Below are 21,688 nucleotides of genomic sequence, written 5' to 3' on the forward strand. Positions count from 1 at the left end.
TACAATAACTATAATTATGGAGAACTAATAAGTCATCTCTTGGAAATGTAATGAAGTTTATTTCATTATGTGTTAAAATTATGCGAGATATTATTGAAATATTTTTTATCTGTGTCTTTGTGTCAGTAGCATTTTTAAGGTTGTTTATGGGTTTCCGAATTTTAGTAATTTTTAAGAAAGGCCTTTATGTTTTTTCTTTATCTACAATATAAACGATATTGTAAATTAACAAACTAAGGCTTAACTTATAATATATGTATCAGGAGAAATAACAATAATTATTATACGTTGAATTAAAATTATATTTCACTTTAGCAATGACCCAAACTGAATCAACAGTTTGAAACGGTCCCAATTGTCACCACAAGCTGCGTCATATTTATTCGGAAAGTTCGCGGCGAAAACGAACTATCACGACGGACGTTTACGGTTCGGATTTAAACACAAACGTTCACATTATCTGCCAGATTATGCCAAGATTATAGTGGTCCGGAGGTTCTGTGAAATTATTACGGTGCCAGCTTAGGCCAAAGTGTCCCATTTGAAACGATTTATGTGCGAATGTGTTGCGAGTAATCCGTGGTTGAAACGAACCGCCTATAATTATGAGAAAACAATTTCCTATTCCCATCTTAATGCGCCGCAGAATTAAGAGATTCTGTTGCGTTTTTGCGAGGTGGTATTAATTTAAAATTTGCGAGTTTTTTTTAAGCAGCGTTTTCGAGTACATTAAGAGATTATTTACTGGTTTGCAGCTTAGCCTCGTTTTAAGGGATATAGCTCTTATTTTAAGTATGTTTTATACCTTATATTTGTTTCGGTGAGTATACATTATTATAATTGAGTCATTATTATTCGATTGTTCGACCTGGAAGAAGATTATTATAGTCGGGTGTTGTGTCTAGAGTTTCTTTGAACGAGTTGTAAAATGTACAAAAAATCTTGTCAGTTCATTCATGCGGTTGAGTTTGTAAGGATATGCGAAGTTCACGCGAAGTATGTTTTATTGTGTACGCTGTTTGGAAAGAAGTTTTTACCTTCTGTGAGAGAAGGGCTCGTACAACTTGCTGCGCGACATCATCCAGTCTCTTTTCGTGGTCACTGTCATGGACATCTGTCGACAATGCTGTAAGCTCGTTGCGTAGCCTTTCGTTTTCCGCCGACAACGCCGACAGTTGGCTTTGGTAGTGCGCTGCTGAGGCCTGCGAAGGTAATGGATTTGTATACTACACCGGAATGCTCCGAAGAGTATTTGAAAAAAGTTTTTAGTTTTCATGATAAGTTTTAACGCATATTTTAAAAATATTTATCGTTTGTCCTTTCTTGTGCACGTAATAGAGTAATTCTCAAGTAATATTATGTAAATGAAATAAATAAGAAATGTTGAGCGTTCACACAAACACGAGAAATTCAATTAAAATTATTAAAATAACCATTCATTGCATTCATAAATATCCCTGTCATTCAAGTCGCATCTTCACTTTTGTTGTCATCGTTCATTCTTACTTCATTTTAAAAGAAAATATCTAATTCAAACATTTTCATCAAGATATTACACAAAAGCTATCCATCACCGGCGGGCGGACGTCAAAATCGTTTTTCGTGTTTAAAAATACACCGAAAAGGGCCTATCATTCGCACTCTTAATTAAGCTAGCCATAGACCGAATGAAAATTAAACAAACCATTTTAAATTGAACCACCTTTTTGTCCTTTCCAATTAAAAGTGTAAACTGGACACCTAAACCATAGAGGTCCCGTATCGTTGGATGTAAATACTCGTTTAAAAACATCAGTCCATTTAGGTAGGTAACCCAAAGTGTTAGAGTTCAAATTGTCCGAAAGATTTGAAAGTGAGTTCGAGCAAGAGGTTTTCATTAGTCATTGAGGGGAGGGGAGACAAAGGGGTATGAATCTGTTTGTACGTCTGTCTGTAAAAACACGCGGTTGATACGGTTGGTAGGGACGTATCAATAGGCAAAATGTGCATTTAATTTCGTACAGGTGCGGGGGCTCCGAAATATTCCTTTGTTCCACGTGTCCTTCGTAATTTTACGCTTTTGTCGTTCTTTTTTAATGAACTAACCGAGGAAGTCGTCTAGAAAAGTATATTTTTACTTTTTCCATTTCCCATTCAAAGTATAATAAGTAATTAATTTGAAGTTACTTTTATTCGAATGTTGAATATGAACAAAGATAAAATATCGGTATTTATAAAATGTATTAATTTTACCGCTTGCTATGTATTAACATTATATGTTACGTACGATATTATATGGTTTATGAGAGTTATTGTATTATTACTGATATAAAAACTGAAATATTTTAAAAGTAGCGGCTTCGTAAAGAAAATGATAGAAAATTAAATTTTATTAAACTTATGTATAATATACATGAGTTAAACATAATTTATACCCTATAGCACTCAGGAATAACGTAGTTTCTACCAGTGATTTTTTTTTAAATTAAATCATTAGTTCCGCATATTATCCCCTACGCACAAACAAACAAATTTTACCTCTATATAATATTAGTTTAGATATAGATAATAATCTATGTCAATTTCCGAAAGCGAAAATAAGGGATTCGATGCTTCATTATAATTTTTCACTGCTTTAATTTAAATATAATAATTGCATTAAGTATACTACAACTTAGATATAAGCCAAAAAATTACATAATGTTATAAATTCAATATGAACCATATAGCAAAAAAAATGATTAAAATTTCCATCGAGAAATAGGTAGTTCTCGTTCCTAATTTGATTCGTTTCCACTTTTGATTATAGTGAATAATTTCCTTATTTAGTGTAAGAAGGTGTAGCTGATGTAAGCCGCAGATGTTCCGCGGCGAAGCAATTAAACTGTATCGGCTACGAAATGGCTTTTCCATCAAAGACTCAAACGATTCCGTCTCCGCGTCTCCATCGTGGAGTTCTTAATTAATTTGGATAAATAATCCGTCCAATTACTTATTTATAAGAAAATGTTGTCGTGTCGTTTTCAATATAAATTGTGTTTATTTATTAAATGGAATTTGAAGTTGTAATATCGTAAATGCTAAAGCTTTTAATAAATATTAATTTACAAAATTAATTTTATAGTTTTGTTGTATTTTGTTTGAAGAATGTTTATATAATTAGGTACGTTTGATGTTCTTTGAGATTAACATTATTATATAGCATTTATTACTATGTAAGTATATATACTATATGCAAGGAAATTGCATCTAGAAGTTAAGACGATAGAAAAAACATATGACTTGTCATTCTATTTATTAAGGACGTAATATTTTTCACATGGTACGAATATCAATGCTAATTTGAATTAATATTGTTTCATAGATCACAAAAGGATCAATGTAAAAACTTTTTAACCCCTGATTGAATTGGTGAAGACATACCTAAATATTATAATCTAGGAAGAGCAACACTAGCAAAGAATGCTTAATTTTTTATATCACTTTCACGTTCATCCTTTAGGCATTACATTGATTGGAATATCAAAAAACTACGCCAAAACTTGCAATTCATGTGATAAATGAGGGGGTGTATCGTCATAGTGATAGTTCACTATCAACACAAGCCGTGTTATTAAATTTTACAACTTTAGTAATATACACCAACATATAATAAAATTAACACAAGGCTGTCTGTAGATACAGCCTGTCAATGTTCCACTGCCTTACAAAGGCGAACTCTTCTCTTATTGGCAGAATTTAATGGAATACCTACATGCAGGTTTGCTCGTGATGTTTTGATGATGAACACGAGATGAATTATGCATACAAATTCAGAACATGGAAATTCAGTGGTTGCTAGTCGCAATCTTTGGTCACTGGGTCATCGCGATACTTCGTATACATAATATATTCCAATCGAAGAAGGAATAAAGATAAACTAATCTGAGATTTACAAACAGTTTAACTTAATCAGTATTTCTTTATTTATAATACAACACCATTCCACCTAACTACTTATCTCCACTTTCATTATTCTTACAAACTAGCAATGACAGTAATGACATTCAAAACTTTAAGGAATAATCATGCCTTTATACATAGTACCCTTTGACAGTTTTTATTTTTTTAATTCTGATACGCACAAAGGTGTTAAATCAATAAATAACGTAAAATAAAATACGAATTTCAATTCTTTAAAATGAAACGATTCTAAACCAGAGTTTTACTATCATGCGTTTATTTTTATCAAACAAATTGTAGAAAATATTTCTAAACATTCGGATGTTTGTTTATGCACGTTTCAAGCAACGAATGGTTGTACAATTAGCTTGTACTTTCATGGACGACATACTAATAACATATTTAAGTGTTCGCACTCGGAAGTCTTACATCAACTATCATGATTGCGTTAAAGACTAAATTATAAAAACAAAGGTGTAGCGCCCCTGGTAGATAGATAATTCATCAGAATGAAAAAAAAAAACATTAGGGGCTCGTGTATAGGAGCACAGATCTACATTTTAATTACTTTACTTTATTAATTTTTACAATATACTATTAGTGTTGTTGCTTTATTTGCATATGTCGCCGCGAATATATTTTTTCTATGATATATGTATATAATTTTTTGTATTATTATTATCTAAGGTCACTAGCGACCGATAACAAAAATATTTAAAAAAAATTAAGCTGCTTTTTTCTTTATTTTGTCAAAAACTACCAAGTTTTTTTAATATTTTTTTTTTTTCTTTATTTAATGTATTCAATTGAAATATGTCAAATAGTCAAGCCAAGTCCACATTTTATATAATTTCGTTGATTAATTCTATTTTTAAATTTAAATAAGTCATTCATTTGACAACAACTTGGTTTACATGTATTAGGATTACATTATTTATTTGAATTTTCGTAAGTGTTGCCATATAAAATAAATAAACATATAGATATTAATCATGGCTCTTTGTAATGATTACCTTTGCTTAGTGACGCGTGTAGAGGGGTCGAATGTCCGATTGAGTGTTTTTGTACATCTCCTAGCTTTGCTATGAAACTTTTTTTATTTAGTTCGCAATCAGTTAAAAGTCAACTGGAATTGATTGACTTATTTTGTAGAGTGTACCTTATCTAGATGTACAGGACAAGTTGTTTGCACGAGGTATTATACATCGAGTTACATTTGTAACGTTTTATGTACCACACGTAAATTTGAATTACTAAGAGAGAATTGAATACATTATATAAAGTTATGAGTACAATACTGTCTAATTGAATATATCGATTTACAGTCTCTGAGAGTTAGTATGATGTAAGTATTCTAGCGATACTCCATACATCCAAATCTGTTCACGCAATTAAAATTTATGGTGAAATAAAACTCACATACATACATACTTGAAGTCAGAAAACATTACGCTCCGTTTTTGGCCCGTTTTTATAAATGTTCTTGAGAGAACACCATTCATTGAATACCATTTAAATTCAATAGATATTGTGTTCCATTGGATCCCTTAATTATTGGTTGCAATAATTGATTCATTAGTCACAATGGCGCTAATGTATGCATCAATAGTTGCATAAATCTTACCCCGACGAGCCGATAGCTTGGCACAACAGCCACTGAACTAAGTTCCATTGTACGCTTCTTGTATTGCTTAACGATATTGTCTAGATTTAAATCCTTGGCAATATTATAAAGTGGAATTCGTTGTACATAATAAAGAAGTACTGCGGTTGGATTCTTTAAGAATTCACTTCGCATCTCACACGTGAAATGTTGACAAGTGACTTACGGCGATATGCTATCTTGATACTTGTGTCGTTATTAGTATTATAGTCTTTGTCGCGTATCACACTAACATTTCACGATTGTGTTCTCCGGTGAGTTTCGGTACGATTATTTAAGAAGTTGCTAAACTAAATTTATTTATATTTTAGCCATATTTTAGCATGTAATCCAAGTGTATCGTCCTCTCGGTAGACTAAGTTCCGAGCTGGTAAATTCATATTTAATTTAATTTACAAAATTAAGATTCAAATGTTTGTAAAGAGTCAACTTGAATAAAGTTCATTTTGATTGATAGAATGACCGCACCGTGTCGCCTGGTCCTATGCACCCATGCTGATTGGTTTCGTTAGTACCTCGGACCCGAGTTCGGGAGATGCGGTAACTCAATTATGAAGATGCCGCTGTTCGTCTCCTCTCGCAAAAAGCGCCGTTTGCAGTTTACAATGCAGACAATTCTAGCTAGATTTAGGACCACCTTCCACCGGTTGAGAAGCGTTGCGTTGCAATTATAAAGATTATTTAAAGAATAAAATTAATTGTATTTTTATTATGTTTATTACGCGTATAATACATAAAAGCCTAGTTTTCGTTGCTTGACTTCTTCTGGGAGTGATTGTGCTTGTTTTTATTACTAATCGATTAATTATTTAATTTAAATTAAACTATGAAGTTTGTAAAGAAGGCTAACATTCCGATATTGAAGCCGTCAGCAACGTTGCTTAAAATTATTTCAGTTAAATCATTGCGATATCGGAAACTTTAAAAACATAGTTGTGTTAAAAAATAATTGTTTTGCTATACCCGGCTACAAACGGTGCGCAGTCAGACAATGTCCTCACATACCATCCAATGTTTCAATTCGGAATTTTACCGTCTAGTCGGGAGGAATTCTGGAATTTTACAAGCGCTTTCGGTGCAACAAAATTCAGACAATAAGTGTTGTATCCAAACGCCGTATCAAGTTGTATGTTGTGCTCTGTCACGCGTGCAATTTTAGTTATTTCGTTATAAATGCACATAGTTAAAATTCGGGTAGATATTTTTTGTTCGTTTGCTATACGGGAAAAGGAATATATATTGTTGTTTCAATTCTAAATAACTTTTATTTTTATAAATAAATAACTAGTCTTTGTCTAGTGTCATTATTGAAAATTTAAGGAGATAAACGTTTTTTATCGACTCTTATTTTTTTGAAATGGCAACACTATCAGATCGTCAATAATTACTAAACAACAACTAAAGAAAATCGTTTGACAAACAGATAAGTAAGAGTTATTCAATTGTTTAATTTTTGCCTATTTAGATAGTTTTAAAAAAATCTGAGAAAATAGTACTTGTTTATAGGATTATCATAATATCTCTGGTAAGTTCTATATATTTCACAGAAAATGATGGTCAGACTGTGTGACTACGGTCTATGTTCGTATAATATTAAATATATACTTAGTATATTAATACACAAACAAGCCTCTAGTCTTGGTCTCTTAGTGTCTCTTAGTGACTAGTGTCTAGACTCTTAATATGATAGTAAAACACATTCTAAGCTACTTACGTTCAAACATCTCGCACAATATTTTTTAGTGTTTTATATATTTTAAAATATATCGATAAAAAAAATAGAAAATCTCTTGTTTTATGTTTTGACATTTCTTACGGCTCTGTGGTCTAGGTAAACTAGTACGTAATCTCTAAACATCCGTTTACAAATAACGAGCAAACACGAGCCAAACACAATTAGAGCGCGAGTGTAAATTTGAGATGCGCGGCGGGGCTTTGATAAAATGATGCACCCCTACTGTGACCGGTGTTAGTGATGCGTTATGTAAATGTCGATATATTTTTTTGTACAAATATCGATTTGTATTTAATCTTAAATACGGTTAAGATATTTAATATATTGCTACATTATTCACAAAATGCCATTTTTGATGTTCGCAAGTTACCAGTAATTTGTGATTAGTAATTGAAAAATAAACAAGATGATTTAATAAAGCAATTTGTTATAAAACTATAAATGTTATTATAACATTCTTTCATAACTAAATAAATAATACATTACAAACTTATTAGGCTTGGTATTTATGTATTTATTATATATTTAAATATATTGCCCAAAAAATCTTCTTTAGTGAATATAAAAATTCTATAAATTTTAAATCGATATCGATATCTATATTATATCGCAGCACTATCGCCGTGCCCTCTGTTACTGCGCCCTTGCACTTCGGAAGGGTGAAGCTGAATTATTGTTTAGCGGAGGGAGCCTTTTAAACCGGGAAACCCCAGTCATTGTGCATAGCCGATTTCCCGCTTTCCGCCATTTTAATGTCCTTACACTGGTTATAGTCGTTTTGTATGTGTGCGTAACATTATAAAAAAAGGTACTATTTGACAGAATAGAAAATTTTATATTATTATCTATTGTCAAAGTAGATGAGATAGCGAAGGACCATTTTGTAATAAGTACACTTAGTACTAACCTTTAGTTATTTATTTAGATAGTGTGGCACTACAAAGCTTTAGTTTCTTTGTAGAGCCAACCAACAAACGAACCAATTTTTATCTTGGTGTGCGTTACACTCGCCAAACGTTATACTGCTTTACTAGTGTTCGTATGTTCTTGCTCTCAACTTTGACAGTCTATCTACATACATACATATATAAATAGTTACTAACTCATATTTTATTTAAGTAAGTTTTTGATGATAATATGTTAATTATTGGTGATCACCCAAAATTGTCTCGACGATTTTTAGTTTTTTTTTTTTTTATGATAATGAAACTTACAACATAGGAAAAATATCGTTTTCCACTATTGGAGTAAGGCAATTTTCTTATGAAGGTAAAACCTTCTTTGAGCGTATTTAAATGAATGAATGTGAACGATAAAGTGTTTATACTTTCCAAAAATAATTAATTTGATATACTTAATAACGTCAAATTAAAAAAATTAGGACTTGTTACATTATTCATATAAAATTAAGAAATTATTATTTTAATCTTTGTAGTTTAGAGGTGTATAGTGAGTACAGATTGATCATTTGAATGTGTGTGTGTTTTTATGTTGGTGTAGCGTTCCTGTCACAATTTAGTAGTGTGCGTGTGTGGGTGTATTTTTATTTCGTCGTCACACGTCACAGTTCAACTCGTAGCATCGAGTGGATATTGACGTAGGGAGACTACTGGCAGATGGTAATAAGTGAAATAGGTTTTAACACCAGTTAGTTGGTAACAGCTTTTAGTTTTCGAGTGTGTGCTTGTAGTTAGTACTTAACTTTTTGTTGTTCGTTCAACATTCAAAGCAACGTTTTCTTTGTAATTGATTTTATAATTTTAACATATCTGATTTTTCTTTATTTTATATATTAATAGTAAAATTAAGAACAGAATTTTCATCATAACACACTAACTTTTTATATTAAATAGGTACCAATTATAAGTATCAAATATAATGCGTTACTTATTATAAATATAATTCCATATATTTGCCAGCGTTAAACTGATATAAAAAAAATAAATAAGGTAAATTTTGTAAATATAACATAAAAAACTTTCCATTCCACAAATCCGAACCTTCAACATTATGAAATATTAAGTCTCAAATTGTTCCCCAAATATTCCCAAAGCTGCCAAATTAAAAATTCACTGAGGAACCCGGTTGTAAAATTCGTCCATCGTAAAATGATCTATCATTTAGAAGGTAACAATATCAGCCGCAGATGTTTTACAAGTGGTCGTATTCAAGGCAGGAATCAAATACAAATATTCAAAATATTTCATTAAACTGGACTGTTTGTCCGTCCCCCCTCATGTACATGTTTGAATGGTACATTATATGGAAACTTTACCCACGCTTGGTCTGAGAATATTTACTCTCATGTCTGACTCTTGGAATTTTCTTCAGTTTTCGCAGACACGTATGTACATACATTTATATTCATATTATAATAATATTTTTCTTTAGACATTGAATTAAGGAACTTGTATTTAATTTGTATTTAATTTATTGTGTGAAACTGCGAAAGGAGTTTTTCGTAAATAGTAATTAATTATATTCAGACATATTCTGTACTAGGTACCTATGTGAGCCTCCTGCTCGTTTGCCACCTCTAACATAAAAAAAAAATATATATATATTTATTTTCTATGAGTAACTGTTTACGAAACGTCTAGCGGTGTTCAGGCGTAGGTTTGATGCCGAACCCTTGGGCGTCTTATCGTCCCTACACTAAGAATAAGCTTCACGCTTATTTGGAGGGGTAAATAAGAGGGGTAAATATTAGTAATCCCACAAGAACAGGCTTTGCTGTTATTTATAGTAATTAAAAAATAACTCCAACTACGTGTAACTATGTAACAGATCTGTGATGTCGTGTAATCTAGTTAGTTTATAGTACTGTTCATTTTGCCGTTAAATTTTGTTTTGTTTACAGTATTGGTTTCCAAAAGTGAAACATGCTGAAAACCATCATGGAGTTTGAAAAAAGCAGTGTATTTCCGTATCGTTACAACATTTATAACGGACAGTCGGTCATTGTTGCTCCCCGGAACCCCTCGGAACGTCGCATTTATCTGCGAATTTGAATGGCGAATGCGAATTTTGATTTTTCCATTTCCCGTCACTTAGACGATTCTGCCAGGCTTTTATTGTGTACACGCCCCTATTTTTAATATCAGCTCTAAACATTTTCGAATTGTGAGAACTCGGGGGACATTTTGAATAGAACTCTAATATTTGATATTCTAATCTTGATTTTTTCAAATTATTAACCAAACTGAAAACATATACATCTTATTTTTATAAATATAATACTTTTATCTTTAATTTTGCCAAACTGAATGATTAATATTGAATAGTTCAATATAGTTAAAAGATATATTATTGTTTGAAACAATAGGTACTAAAGTTAAGTAAGTACTACAAGCATAACTACTAATATAAACAAAGGAACAATCGCTCTAGATCTAAAATAAACTTATAATGTTAGAAGCAGTTTATTAATTGGAAAACAAAATGAATGAATCTTTAGTGACTAAATAAAATGGCGAAATGAGACCATAGTGAAGAGTACCACTCAATTTTAGCAGACTTATTAATCTGGTTTGTCACCAAGCAAACATTAGGTAAGCACCACTTATAGCAAGAAAGGACCGCGCCACTAATTACGCAAAAAACATCTCATCCCCTTTCAAACACACCGTCGTTCATAATCCCTCAAAGAACGTCCAGTTTATGAATGGACCAAACTTATTAGAGCCACTCTCCCCCTCCCCAGGATGCTAGAGTCGTTCAGTAAGAAGGGTAGTCTTAAATTAAAGGAGGTCTATATATACTGGTGCGGGTGCGGTACTTTCGTAAATTAATTCCTCTATCTGGAGGGGCAGCTATAAGCTATAATCCAAAAATGATCGGCTGTCCCCTTGCGCCGCGATAAATGCTCTTTAATATGGCTAAATGGCCGAGTGGCGAAGAATATTGCATAAAACTTAGTACCAACGGGAATCGAAAAAGATAATTACCTCGTTATAACCAACCTTACTTAAATATTGTTTATGGGTTAAGATAAATATTGTTTCTCTTTCTTTCAAAATAAATTTAGTATTCGAAAGAAGAAGACAGAGCTAATCACCGCCTGAACAACGTTAACAGTTAAAGCCGCGTTTTATTAAACGACACAATCGATTTATAATAAAATATAATTGACTAAAAAATACACATATGGACTAATTTTCACGATATATGAAGTCATGTAGCATTCTTATATAAGTATATGATACATGTATTTGAAATGTTAACCATAAACGAAGCTTAAATATTATGCATTTGAATTTGTTACAGAGGAAAGTGCTAGACATGCAGTTTAGACGCAATTTCAATTTTACCCGAACAAGCTTTGTGTAACGTCCGTGAACAAAGCGAGCTTTAGCACTGAACTGCGTCCAAATTACGTTTCACAATAAATAAATACTATACGTGCAATATTGTTTTATAAAAGTCAAATGTAAAGTGTTGAGTTAAAGTCGCTTCTCCTTTTCTAAGGATGGATACTGGGTATATTATTATATTTTTATATATAATATTATTATATTCGAATACGAATTTCCACCAGCTTCCCTTGTGGTAATTTTTTTTTTTCGGTTGCTTTGAAATAAGTTCCTAGATGTTATACATTTTTGGAGAGCTTACACGGTTATGTTTTTAAAATAATCTCCAAGACAAGTTTCATAACTATTTTCTTTTGTTTTTAAGGCATTTTTGTAGAAAAAAAAACATAAGAATATTGAAATAATATCGTTTTCCGTCTCACATTTTTAAATTTGGATCGATAATTATTGTTTTAATATTGACAAATAGCCATTGTTTAATCGTTTCTATAAATCAGAAAAAAATTAGTTTAAAATTGTTACTTTTTTTAAAATAAATTTTTAAAGTTGCATTTTTGACTTATTTTGAAAAAAGTTAAAAAACCTGCTAACTCAAATATGGTTCACTTTTGCATCATGCATATGGGGGTTAAAATTATCGCAAATAGTCACCTCTGTTACCTCCTAACGGGAATACGTCGAATAACCAATAACCCTGTATATTACATTCATTGTTTAAAATATATCACAGCGAGATTGAAGTTTAAATTATTCTTAGCTGTAATAAAATAGTAGTCTAGCTAGTCTAGCCACGTGAGAGTGAGAGTCGAATATTAAGTATTCCATATCCTTTTCTGAATCCCTGACAACATTAGAAATTCACTTTTGCATTTATAATAATACTAGTACCTCTCGCTTCGCTCGTTTGGAATTCAATTTGTAACGAAAATGCTGCAAGAACTTGTATAGACCCCTGTATCTTGACATTATCCCCTGTAAGGGTAGAAGAGTAGCCTACGTCCGTCATTCGAGATCTAGCTGGTTTCATAACAAATTTTATCAAAATCAATTCAGGGGCTTAGCAGTTGCTTTCGCATTTATAATATTCGTACGAAATATTATTAGTGTGAATGAACTGTCAATATTCCACGCAAATAAAATATTTATTTCGTATTCACGACTTTGGCGGTGATTCTAATAATATAGAATGTAATGTTGTGCTATGAGAATGAATGTTGTAATGGTACGTACCTCCAGCGCGGAGGATAAAGAAGCTTTCTCCTGCTTCAAAGTTTCCACGCGGCTTTTGTATTGTAACAACGAGCGCACCGTGTCCTCCATCCTGTAACAAACGACAATTGTTAATTAAATAAATGTATAAAATTGTATGTATATAAATAGGAGATGAATGTGTGTGTGCTTGCGTAAATGTCAAATTACTACATTAAATTTCTACACGGAAACGTATATATAATTTAAATTGTTTGTTATTATGAATGAATGTATTCTTTATCATTCGTTCTTTCATACCAAGTCAAATACATTTTCGTGTACGCTTTTGTTCAATATAAAAATTTGATAGTCGTCAATTCACGACGAACTTAATAAACAAAAACAAACGAACAAAAAAAGACAAGAAAACTGACAGGTTTGATTTTTTTTTATGAAGGCAGTGGATATACAATTTGTCTAAGGACCACAAAACTTATTAGTATTATAAGAATAGTTTTATTTACCCGTAATATACTCCGTATTCAATATTAGTACAAGTACATATATCAAAATCAATTAACCTATTTAAATTGTATTTCGTATTATTATTTCCCAAGGATCATCCGGTTTATCACTGATTACGTACTGTGAACATTGGAAACAGATACACTTTATAAATGAGTTACTTTATATAAACGTTTAAATCTTTTTATGGCTCTTATAATCCAAAGAATTTCCAAAGTATACATTTGTATTAAGTTGTTAAGCCGAAGTTGAAACAAAAGGTGTTGATATTCTGTATCGTTTCACATTATGCGACTGGATTTAACTCGGCCCGAATAATCCTGGGAAAGATTTGCATATACTGACTAGAAGCGAGAGAGAAATTATAAGGAAAGATAAAAAACAGTCAGAAAAATATATTATGTTAAAATGTACCGTTAGCAGTTTAGATACTTGGACTCTGGAGTAACATAAAAATATTTTTTATTTATTAAATTTTTTTACATTAACAGCTTTTAAATTTCCCACTGCTGGGCTAAGGCCTCCTCTCCCTTTGAGGAGAACGTTTGGAGCATATTCCACCACGCTGCTCCAATGCGGGTTGGTAGATACACATGTGGCAGAATTTCGTTAAAATTAGACACATGCAGATTTCCTCACGATGTTTTACTTCACCGCCGAGCACGAGACGAATTATAAACACAATTTAAGCACATGAAAATTCAGTGGTGCTTGCCTGGGTTTTGAATCGGTAACCATCGGTGAAGATGCACGCGTTCTAATCACTGAGTCATCTCGGCTCTTTTTTATTTATATACCATTTTATCTTGTTACGTTGTCGTGGGACACACAGTTGGAACGAAGTCGCTTTAGCCTTATATTATGTATGTATACATGATACGAATCTCGTATTAACATCCGTATTATAATCAATTTTAAAACTTAGTCCGTGTAGTGTATTTGATCGACAGTTCGAAATTTTAACAACTCAATATCCGTTAGTTAAAGTTTTGTTATCAAACCTTTACTAAGTTAAGTACATTTCTAATAATTATTAGAAATATACGACTATATAATATAGTTTCGTATACAAAGTAAACTAGTAAATCACTAATTTTGAGATTATTACTTGTGGTATTTAATCGCAAGCACTGAGGGTATAATAACTTTTAAATTATAGCAGATTTCTATTTTCTTCTTAAAATAAATTAAAAAAAACAAACAAAATATTAAGCAATGTTCGCGTAACTTAAACCTTCGATAGTTATAAATTTAAACTTCCATATTTAATATCTTTTGAAGTTTAAGGAAAAAACTAAGGTAAATAAACAATATATTTATTCTGAATGACATTAAAAAGTATAATTGATTCGTTGTTTGAATTGTTTAAATGTTTTATTTTGTTACGTTATTTTGGTTACAAAAAATCATATTTTAAATTCGAATAAGGCGCTTTTCTTTGGCTACGAAAACGACTTTTAGAATCGGCTCAGGAGATAATTCTTGAAACAAAAGCCTTGAATAATTACTTCACCCTCTTTAAATATTAATACACCGTTGAGAGTCGAGATTACCGTATTCAGAGGAATGGGGTTACTGATGACAGTCTACAGCTTCAATTCTTAAAAAATTACTCTTCATTGTAATAGACGATAACATAGTAACTTATCGAAGGAATAATTTAATAGAATTAGTCAAATTCTTTTCTTTAAATAAAATGGCAATAAAATGTCAAGTGATCCATTACCTTTTTTTAAAAATAGGCTTTTATTGTTTGAGGACTTTAAGAAATGTGTACGCTCTTTTCTCGAAGGTTCCCTCTCAAGTCGAAAGATGGTTCCACATAGTGGTTGTGCGACGCTGTTGTGGTTTCGGAGTGCGTGGTGCGGGTGAAACTTAGAATTTTGACGCGATGTCCGAAGGTGAACTTCAGCAGCCGGGATTAATTCGAACAATTCTTCGAAACATTCCCCGTGAAAAATGCGGTAGAAGATGCAGAGCGATCGAGGATCTCTACGCAATTATACATATGCAGTAGTTTAATTAAACAGCCTTATGATGTCTCACGGCTAGTCTAAGGCTTGCTAAAATACGTACAAAGTTATAACATCATAAGTGTCTACCTCGCGAAAGGAGTTACTATACAAAATTTCAAGTCAACCGGACGTACAGTTTCGGAGAACTCGTGTTGAGTCACTGGTATATCCCTTATATAGTACTTATAAATATATATAACCTTTTTAAAGTTGCAAAAAATGTATAACTGATTGTATCAGTGTGATAAAAAAAACAATATTCATGAGAAGTCGACAGCACGTTTATTCAAGTAAGACCATTTTTAAATTGAGAAGTGAAACTTGAAAAAAAAAAATATCCTCACAAAATAGCGAAGTAGCTGCAAAATCTCATTCGAGCATTATACTTTTACTATGAATGCAGAGGTGGTAAAATTCAGCGGAGCGAATGGGAACAAGATGGAGACCGAATGAATGAACTTTTTCAATAACTCCGAATGGAAGTCTGCTAGCGTGATGCAATATCTTCTCAATATCTTTATCTGTGAAAATATTTCATTAGGATACGTATTTGAATATAGAACATGTGAAATTAAAAATAAAAGTACTTCGATCAAAGAAGGTTTTATTTTTGATAATGTTATTACACCTTAATTTCAAAGTCCAGATTTCAATACAATTATATTAAATGTATGAAATATTACAAATTAATAAACGTAATTAATAGCCCTAATTCACACCTAAACTATTAATCTGATGGGCGTGGAATTTTTATGTTTCAATTGCTTAGAGTTTTATTTATATTTATCAAGATACAGCTAATTAATTGTTATTGTCAAGAGTTTCGGTTATATGATTTATTTTTTTACATGAAAGTGATATTATAAGTTAAACTTTGTAATATGTTAGTATTTAGTATTCTAAATATTGTCCTGTCTTTTGTCAGTTATCATTCACGAGGATTGAACTTACCTTTTTCAAAATATATTTAGTTGAGATTAAGATATCAAAAACAAACAATAATTACACGTTTGATATTTGCAATAACTCTCGATTAATTTGTTGGATTTGTATGTATATTATAATGCTATTGTTACAAAATATTACTTCTGGAAGTTTCCTTTTTAGACATCTCCATAGACAAGATGTATTTTTTATTTAATCAAACCTTGCGAACCAACCATTCGCGCGTAATTCGCGGTTACGTTTCGTATTTCCCTCGTGGAAAATCTAGAAAAAATGCGTTGTACTCGGGTCGATCAACCGAAGTTCGGCGTCCGTGGGCTTATTACGTTGTAATTTAATGTTTTTTTTTTACTACGAACGTTTTATTCTGACGGTTTTACGGCTCTCAGTCACGGCAATGTATCGACCGGAGCGTGGCGCTTTTGAATATTTGTGAATATCTGACGTTGTTTTATCGTAACAAAAATTCATCAACGCGGTCATGTTTTAGTTAGAATTGATGGCGGGAACTATTTCGATATGTTTTTCGTATTTCACAAAAGCCAATTTTATGGTGATATATATGCAAAAAATAAATGAACCCTTAGACTAATAATTCATGTCTCAAAATCGTATTTATAACCCTGCCCTGCATATGGTGCTCACGGTGTGTAATCTGGCAACACCGGACGCAGCGCCCTCGCCCGTCGCGACAAATTACCGCTCACCCTTGACCAGATGAGCGCCGTAAATCTAGTTCACTGAGCCTGGCTTTAGGATTTAAATGATATAAGCTATAACGCACTATACATTTAAATAGGTACTCAATTGAAAAGGGATTTTTTTATGATTTCATTATAAATATTATACTCGTGATTTACTTCACGTTTTACTTATGTTGTATTTCTATAGAAGGCTAGAAGACAATCCTAATTATAGTTTGCATTTAAAAAAAAGTAAACAAAACTGTAAGAGTTCCATTACAATACATAAAATAAAAACGACAGTGTTTAAGTACAAAATAATTTGGATAGCTAAACAAAGGACGATTTAGACCACATTACCTCATTCAAACTCATTCGTTTGATCAGAATATCATTCAAATTGAAATATGTAAACTTTGAAACGAATTAGAGTCAACTATTGAAACAAATTATGACTTCCCACGTCACAATCATCATTAATTTTTCAATTATTTGTGCTGCTTATTTTACTCTTAAAGTCAACTATTTACTTCATTTGTAAAAATGAAGTTTATTTATTATTTATTAACATAACTTAACATAATAATAAGATTAATAAATGTAAGCGTTGATTGGGAGTCACCGGCCCCTAAGATACACTGTCTCCTAGTTTAGGGATACAGGGCCTCTTTGATATATGTAACGTATTGATTTGATTTTGAACTTCAAAATTAAAATTAAAAAATACTTTATTCAAGTAGGCTTTTTTACAAGCACTTTTGAATCGTCATTTAACAAACTATTTAAAGTTAAGCTACCACCGGTTCGGAATGTAGATTCTACCGAGAAGAACCGGCAAGAAACTCAGTAGTTACTCTTTTTCAACATCTAAAAAACAGTCATGTTAGTTAAATGCATTTATTATGTATGTTATGTCTCCTGCGTGGAAGTCAACAAGCATTAACTCCACGTTTTTTTATCATCAATATAATCTTGTATCGAATAATAGCCCTCTTTACCAATGTATTTTTTACAATTCACTTGAATCTATGTAAGTCAAAGATACTTTACATTTACAATTAATAAATTTTGAGTTCATATAGATTCTAAAACGTGTGGAGTTAGTATTCCATGCAGTATAAATTCAATTGTATACGATTTCGAAAAACAAAAACTAGTAAAGTTTTTGAAGTTACACTCCGCACCAGTAGTAGCTTTTCATTTATCTTGAAAAATAAAAATTCCAATATGTTTGTTTAAACCGATTCGAATAAAGTATATTTGAAATTCGATTTTTGTTTTTAAAAAATATTCCGTTGTTCGTTTACACCATGAACGTCTTACCAGACAAGTTTAACTGTCTAATGTTGGCTACACGCTTTGACAAGCCAAATTTAGGACCATTATTCATTGCATTCGGTGCTGGTTGGTTTTCGAGGAATAGCATGTGCAATTAGTTTCAAATTTTAGGGTATAATGCGCCTACCGAATTTCGGTAACGTCGCCAACAAAATCATACAATAATATTATGAGTCGAATAACAATTTTGATAATATTAAATGTTTGTATGTGTGATGCATCTTTACTTCTGACATATTATAATGCAATAAATCGGTATGTTAAACGAACTTTAATATTTGTTAATTATCAGCGCAATCAATAATATAATGAGCTTTTAATTTTTAAAGTTATCGAAGAACTATTTGTTGTTTTCTATAGTCATTGAAATTAATTCAGGGTTTTTTTCAATTAAATATATTGTATTCTGTTCAGAACTGTACGATACTAAATTCAGCCAAACTTACACGCAAGACCGTTCACGCAACTCTGTAATGACTACTTTGACAGGTGAAAATGAGCTCAGTACTATTGAGTGCGATTCGTGACACGGTGATTCATAAGCGAACACTCCAAGTTTTCCTGGTAAAAGGAACTTTGACTATTGGGTAATAAGCAAATTGAACAGAGGAAGTTTTTTTTAAAAAAATGATACAATGATTATTTGACTGCACATACAGATAACTTGAAACTGCTTTTAACTTGGAACCAAATGGAAAGTAAGCCCGTAACCGGGAAGTGATCACTGACTCCTAAACAAAAACGGAATTTTCCAAATCGGCTCATAAATGATGAACACAGTTCACAGGTAACAAATATAAAAAAACAAACATCTGACTTATAGCCTTAGGTTTTTTTTGAATTCGGTTATTCATAGCAAAGGTTAGGAAATGGAAAAATCGGATAAATAAATAATCTGTTTCATAATTTCATAATTATAATATTGAATTGAAAAGTTAGAAAACAGGTAAACATCTTGCATAATATTATATTTTTCTTTTACAGTTCTAGCTCATCACCACGCACATTTTCCAAGTAGGTAAATGGCCTAAAACGGGGGTATGGTTTTTCATTTTTAAGCATCTGTGAAGTGGGTCAGCGCACCTGCGGCTTGTTTCACTTTGTATTTTCCTTGTTACACGATACAAAAGTGACGAAGGTTTATGTAACTTAACAACGCACACATACAGTATTAATATAATCATGTTTACATGTATTGTAATAATAATAATATCATTAAAGTAATATTTAGTCATTTTAATTTCATATAATTCGTAGAAGAACAAAATAGTCTATGACATAACTGGGCCCTTGGGTAAGAAATATTGATCGCTCTTTACGCCGCCAATACACCAACCTTGGGAACTAAGATGTCACGTTCCTTGGCAGTTCACAACACAACCATCCTGAGTACTGCTGTTGGGCTTGCAGAAAGCCCTACCACCTAGTAGGGCTATATATAATAATATAAATAATAAAACTATTAATAGTTACTAACTGTTGGCATTCGTACATTATTAAAAATGTTTTTAATGCAAATTATGTAGTCAGTGAAAAGGAAGAAAGCTAAAGCGCCAAAATAGTTATTTTGGAAATTGAGATTTAAAGTTAAATTAGTAAAACTCATATCCCAAAAGTACCATTTTTGCGCTTATTATTTTTTGGCAAAAATATAGACGACTTTAATTTTTACCAAAAACTCTGTCTGTTGCTCTTCCAAGGCCAAACTACTGAACTGAACTGAACGGTATGAAGTAAACCCGAACTCTAAGGAAGGACATAGACTATTTTTTGTATCTAATACCTGTTGAGCAAACCCTAAAACGCAAGCGAAAAGCGAGCACTAGTTACTGTATATTGTTTTGAATATTAATATTACATGTCAAGACACCTGCGTCACGTGTAAATAGGGGGTGAAGATGGGTTGCTATCGAGCCTAATGAGGGTAAGGTGTGTAGGAAAATTTCTAATATACTTAAAAGGCTTTCAGTTTTGATTCTCATACCTTACGCTTGAAAATTTGATGCTGAAATTTTGCCTTATAAGAATGTTTTCTTAAAAATGGGTAACATTGAAATATCAATATTAAAATTGTGCTTTAAGTTTTCTTGATTAACAACGTTAAATATTATCGTTTACAACCAAAAAGAATTTAAATTCGCAAAATATTACTTAAAATAAATAACAATAATACGTTTTTTATTTAATGTTTTATGACTTTTTACAGATAATCATTAGGTAACATTGCCGGGCGCTAGGTGATTGGTTTTTGTTTAATTCAATGATAAATATTTAAGAGGAGGACATTGTTACGCGATTTTGGTAAATTAGATACTGAACAAAATCCAGCTACACAAATTTCAAAAGTTATTCTATAAAAACCTAACTTTACTGAGACATCATAAAATTACGGGGATCATTGAATGCCATGAAGCGACATAACTCTTCGAATAAATTTACACTCAGTTCCAACGAATATAAGTTTGAAAAGCAGTTCTAAAAATATGCTTTTTCTTATCTTTATGTTTGTTAAGTCATTTGCAATTGTGGACTTACAGTGCTCTTTTCTGAATAAGTATATTAGTTTACGCTTACTGATATTTGATTTTTAATTTTTAGATTTTAACATATGTGAATTGTTTTAGGCTGGGTAGGTACCATCCTTATGTCTCATATTATATCGCCAAACTGCAATACTAAGCTATTGTGTAACTATAGGCAAACATCTTAGTTCCCAAGGTTGAAGGCGCATTGGCGTTTTAAGGCCGTTCCTTATTTATAATACACTAAAATGCCAAGTCAATGTGCGGTTGTCTCATACCATCAAGTATGCCCGTCCGTATACCACATACAAAAAAGGTATTCTTTTTTGATAAACTTTAAACAGCATCAATACAAACAAAACAAAAGATCGGTTGACAAACAGAAGAACCAAAAGACACAGAAATGTTTCGTCTTTGTCTTTTTATACATAAATTATATTACTCTATTTATAATATGAGCAAACAGTTTAGTCTTAAATTATACCTCATTAACAGGTCAAGCTAACGTAAGCTAAACAAGTATAACGAGATCATTATCAGCCAGAAATCGCGTTCTTAAAGTAGCTCAGTGACCGTAAAATGTAAAGAACATTCGTAACAAAAAGAAAACTCGGCAAAGGAATTCTTATGAAAACATAACATAAAAATAGCTATTAAAATCCCAGGACACATACCACGAGAGTCCTACAGCTTCATGGGAACAATGGCTGGGCCATTTTCTTTTAAACCGCGCCTTTACTAGTGAGGCTCTTGAACACGCTCCTTGCTGAGCCTGTGACACAATGTGGCGTATTAAAAACTAGAATTAATATTGCCATTGTGACTTTTATAAGGCTT

The 21,688-nt window shown here is 31.8% G+C and overlaps 1 protein-coding gene across 7 annotated transcripts in view; it reads right to left on the reverse strand.

Moving 5' to 3' along the window:
- LOC113404794 (uncharacterized) overlaps nucleotides 1-21,688 on the reverse strand; it is a 403,674-nt gene that overhangs the window by 9,933 nt on the left and 372,053 nt on the right. For all 7 annotated transcript variants that reach the window (XM_064215520.1, XM_026645830.2, XM_026645828.2 and 4 more), the window contains 2 exons: nucleotides 12,863-12,953; nucleotides 1,038-1,202 (listed from right to left, as the gene is read on the reverse strand). In XM_064215520.1, coding sequence (XP_064071590.1) covers nucleotides 1,038-1,202; nucleotides 12,863-12,953 — 256 coding nt within the window. The remainder of the gene's footprint in view (nucleotides 1-1,037; nucleotides 1,203-12,862; nucleotides 12,954-21,688) is intronic.

The sequence above is a fragment of the Vanessa tameamea genome, chromosome 8, assembly GCF_037043105.1.
Source record: "Vanessa tameamea isolate UH-Manoa-2023 chromosome 8, ilVanTame1 primary haplotype, whole genome shotgun sequence".
Classification (NCBI taxonomy): domain Eukaryota; kingdom Metazoa; phylum Arthropoda; class Insecta; order Lepidoptera; family Nymphalidae; genus Vanessa; species Vanessa tameamea.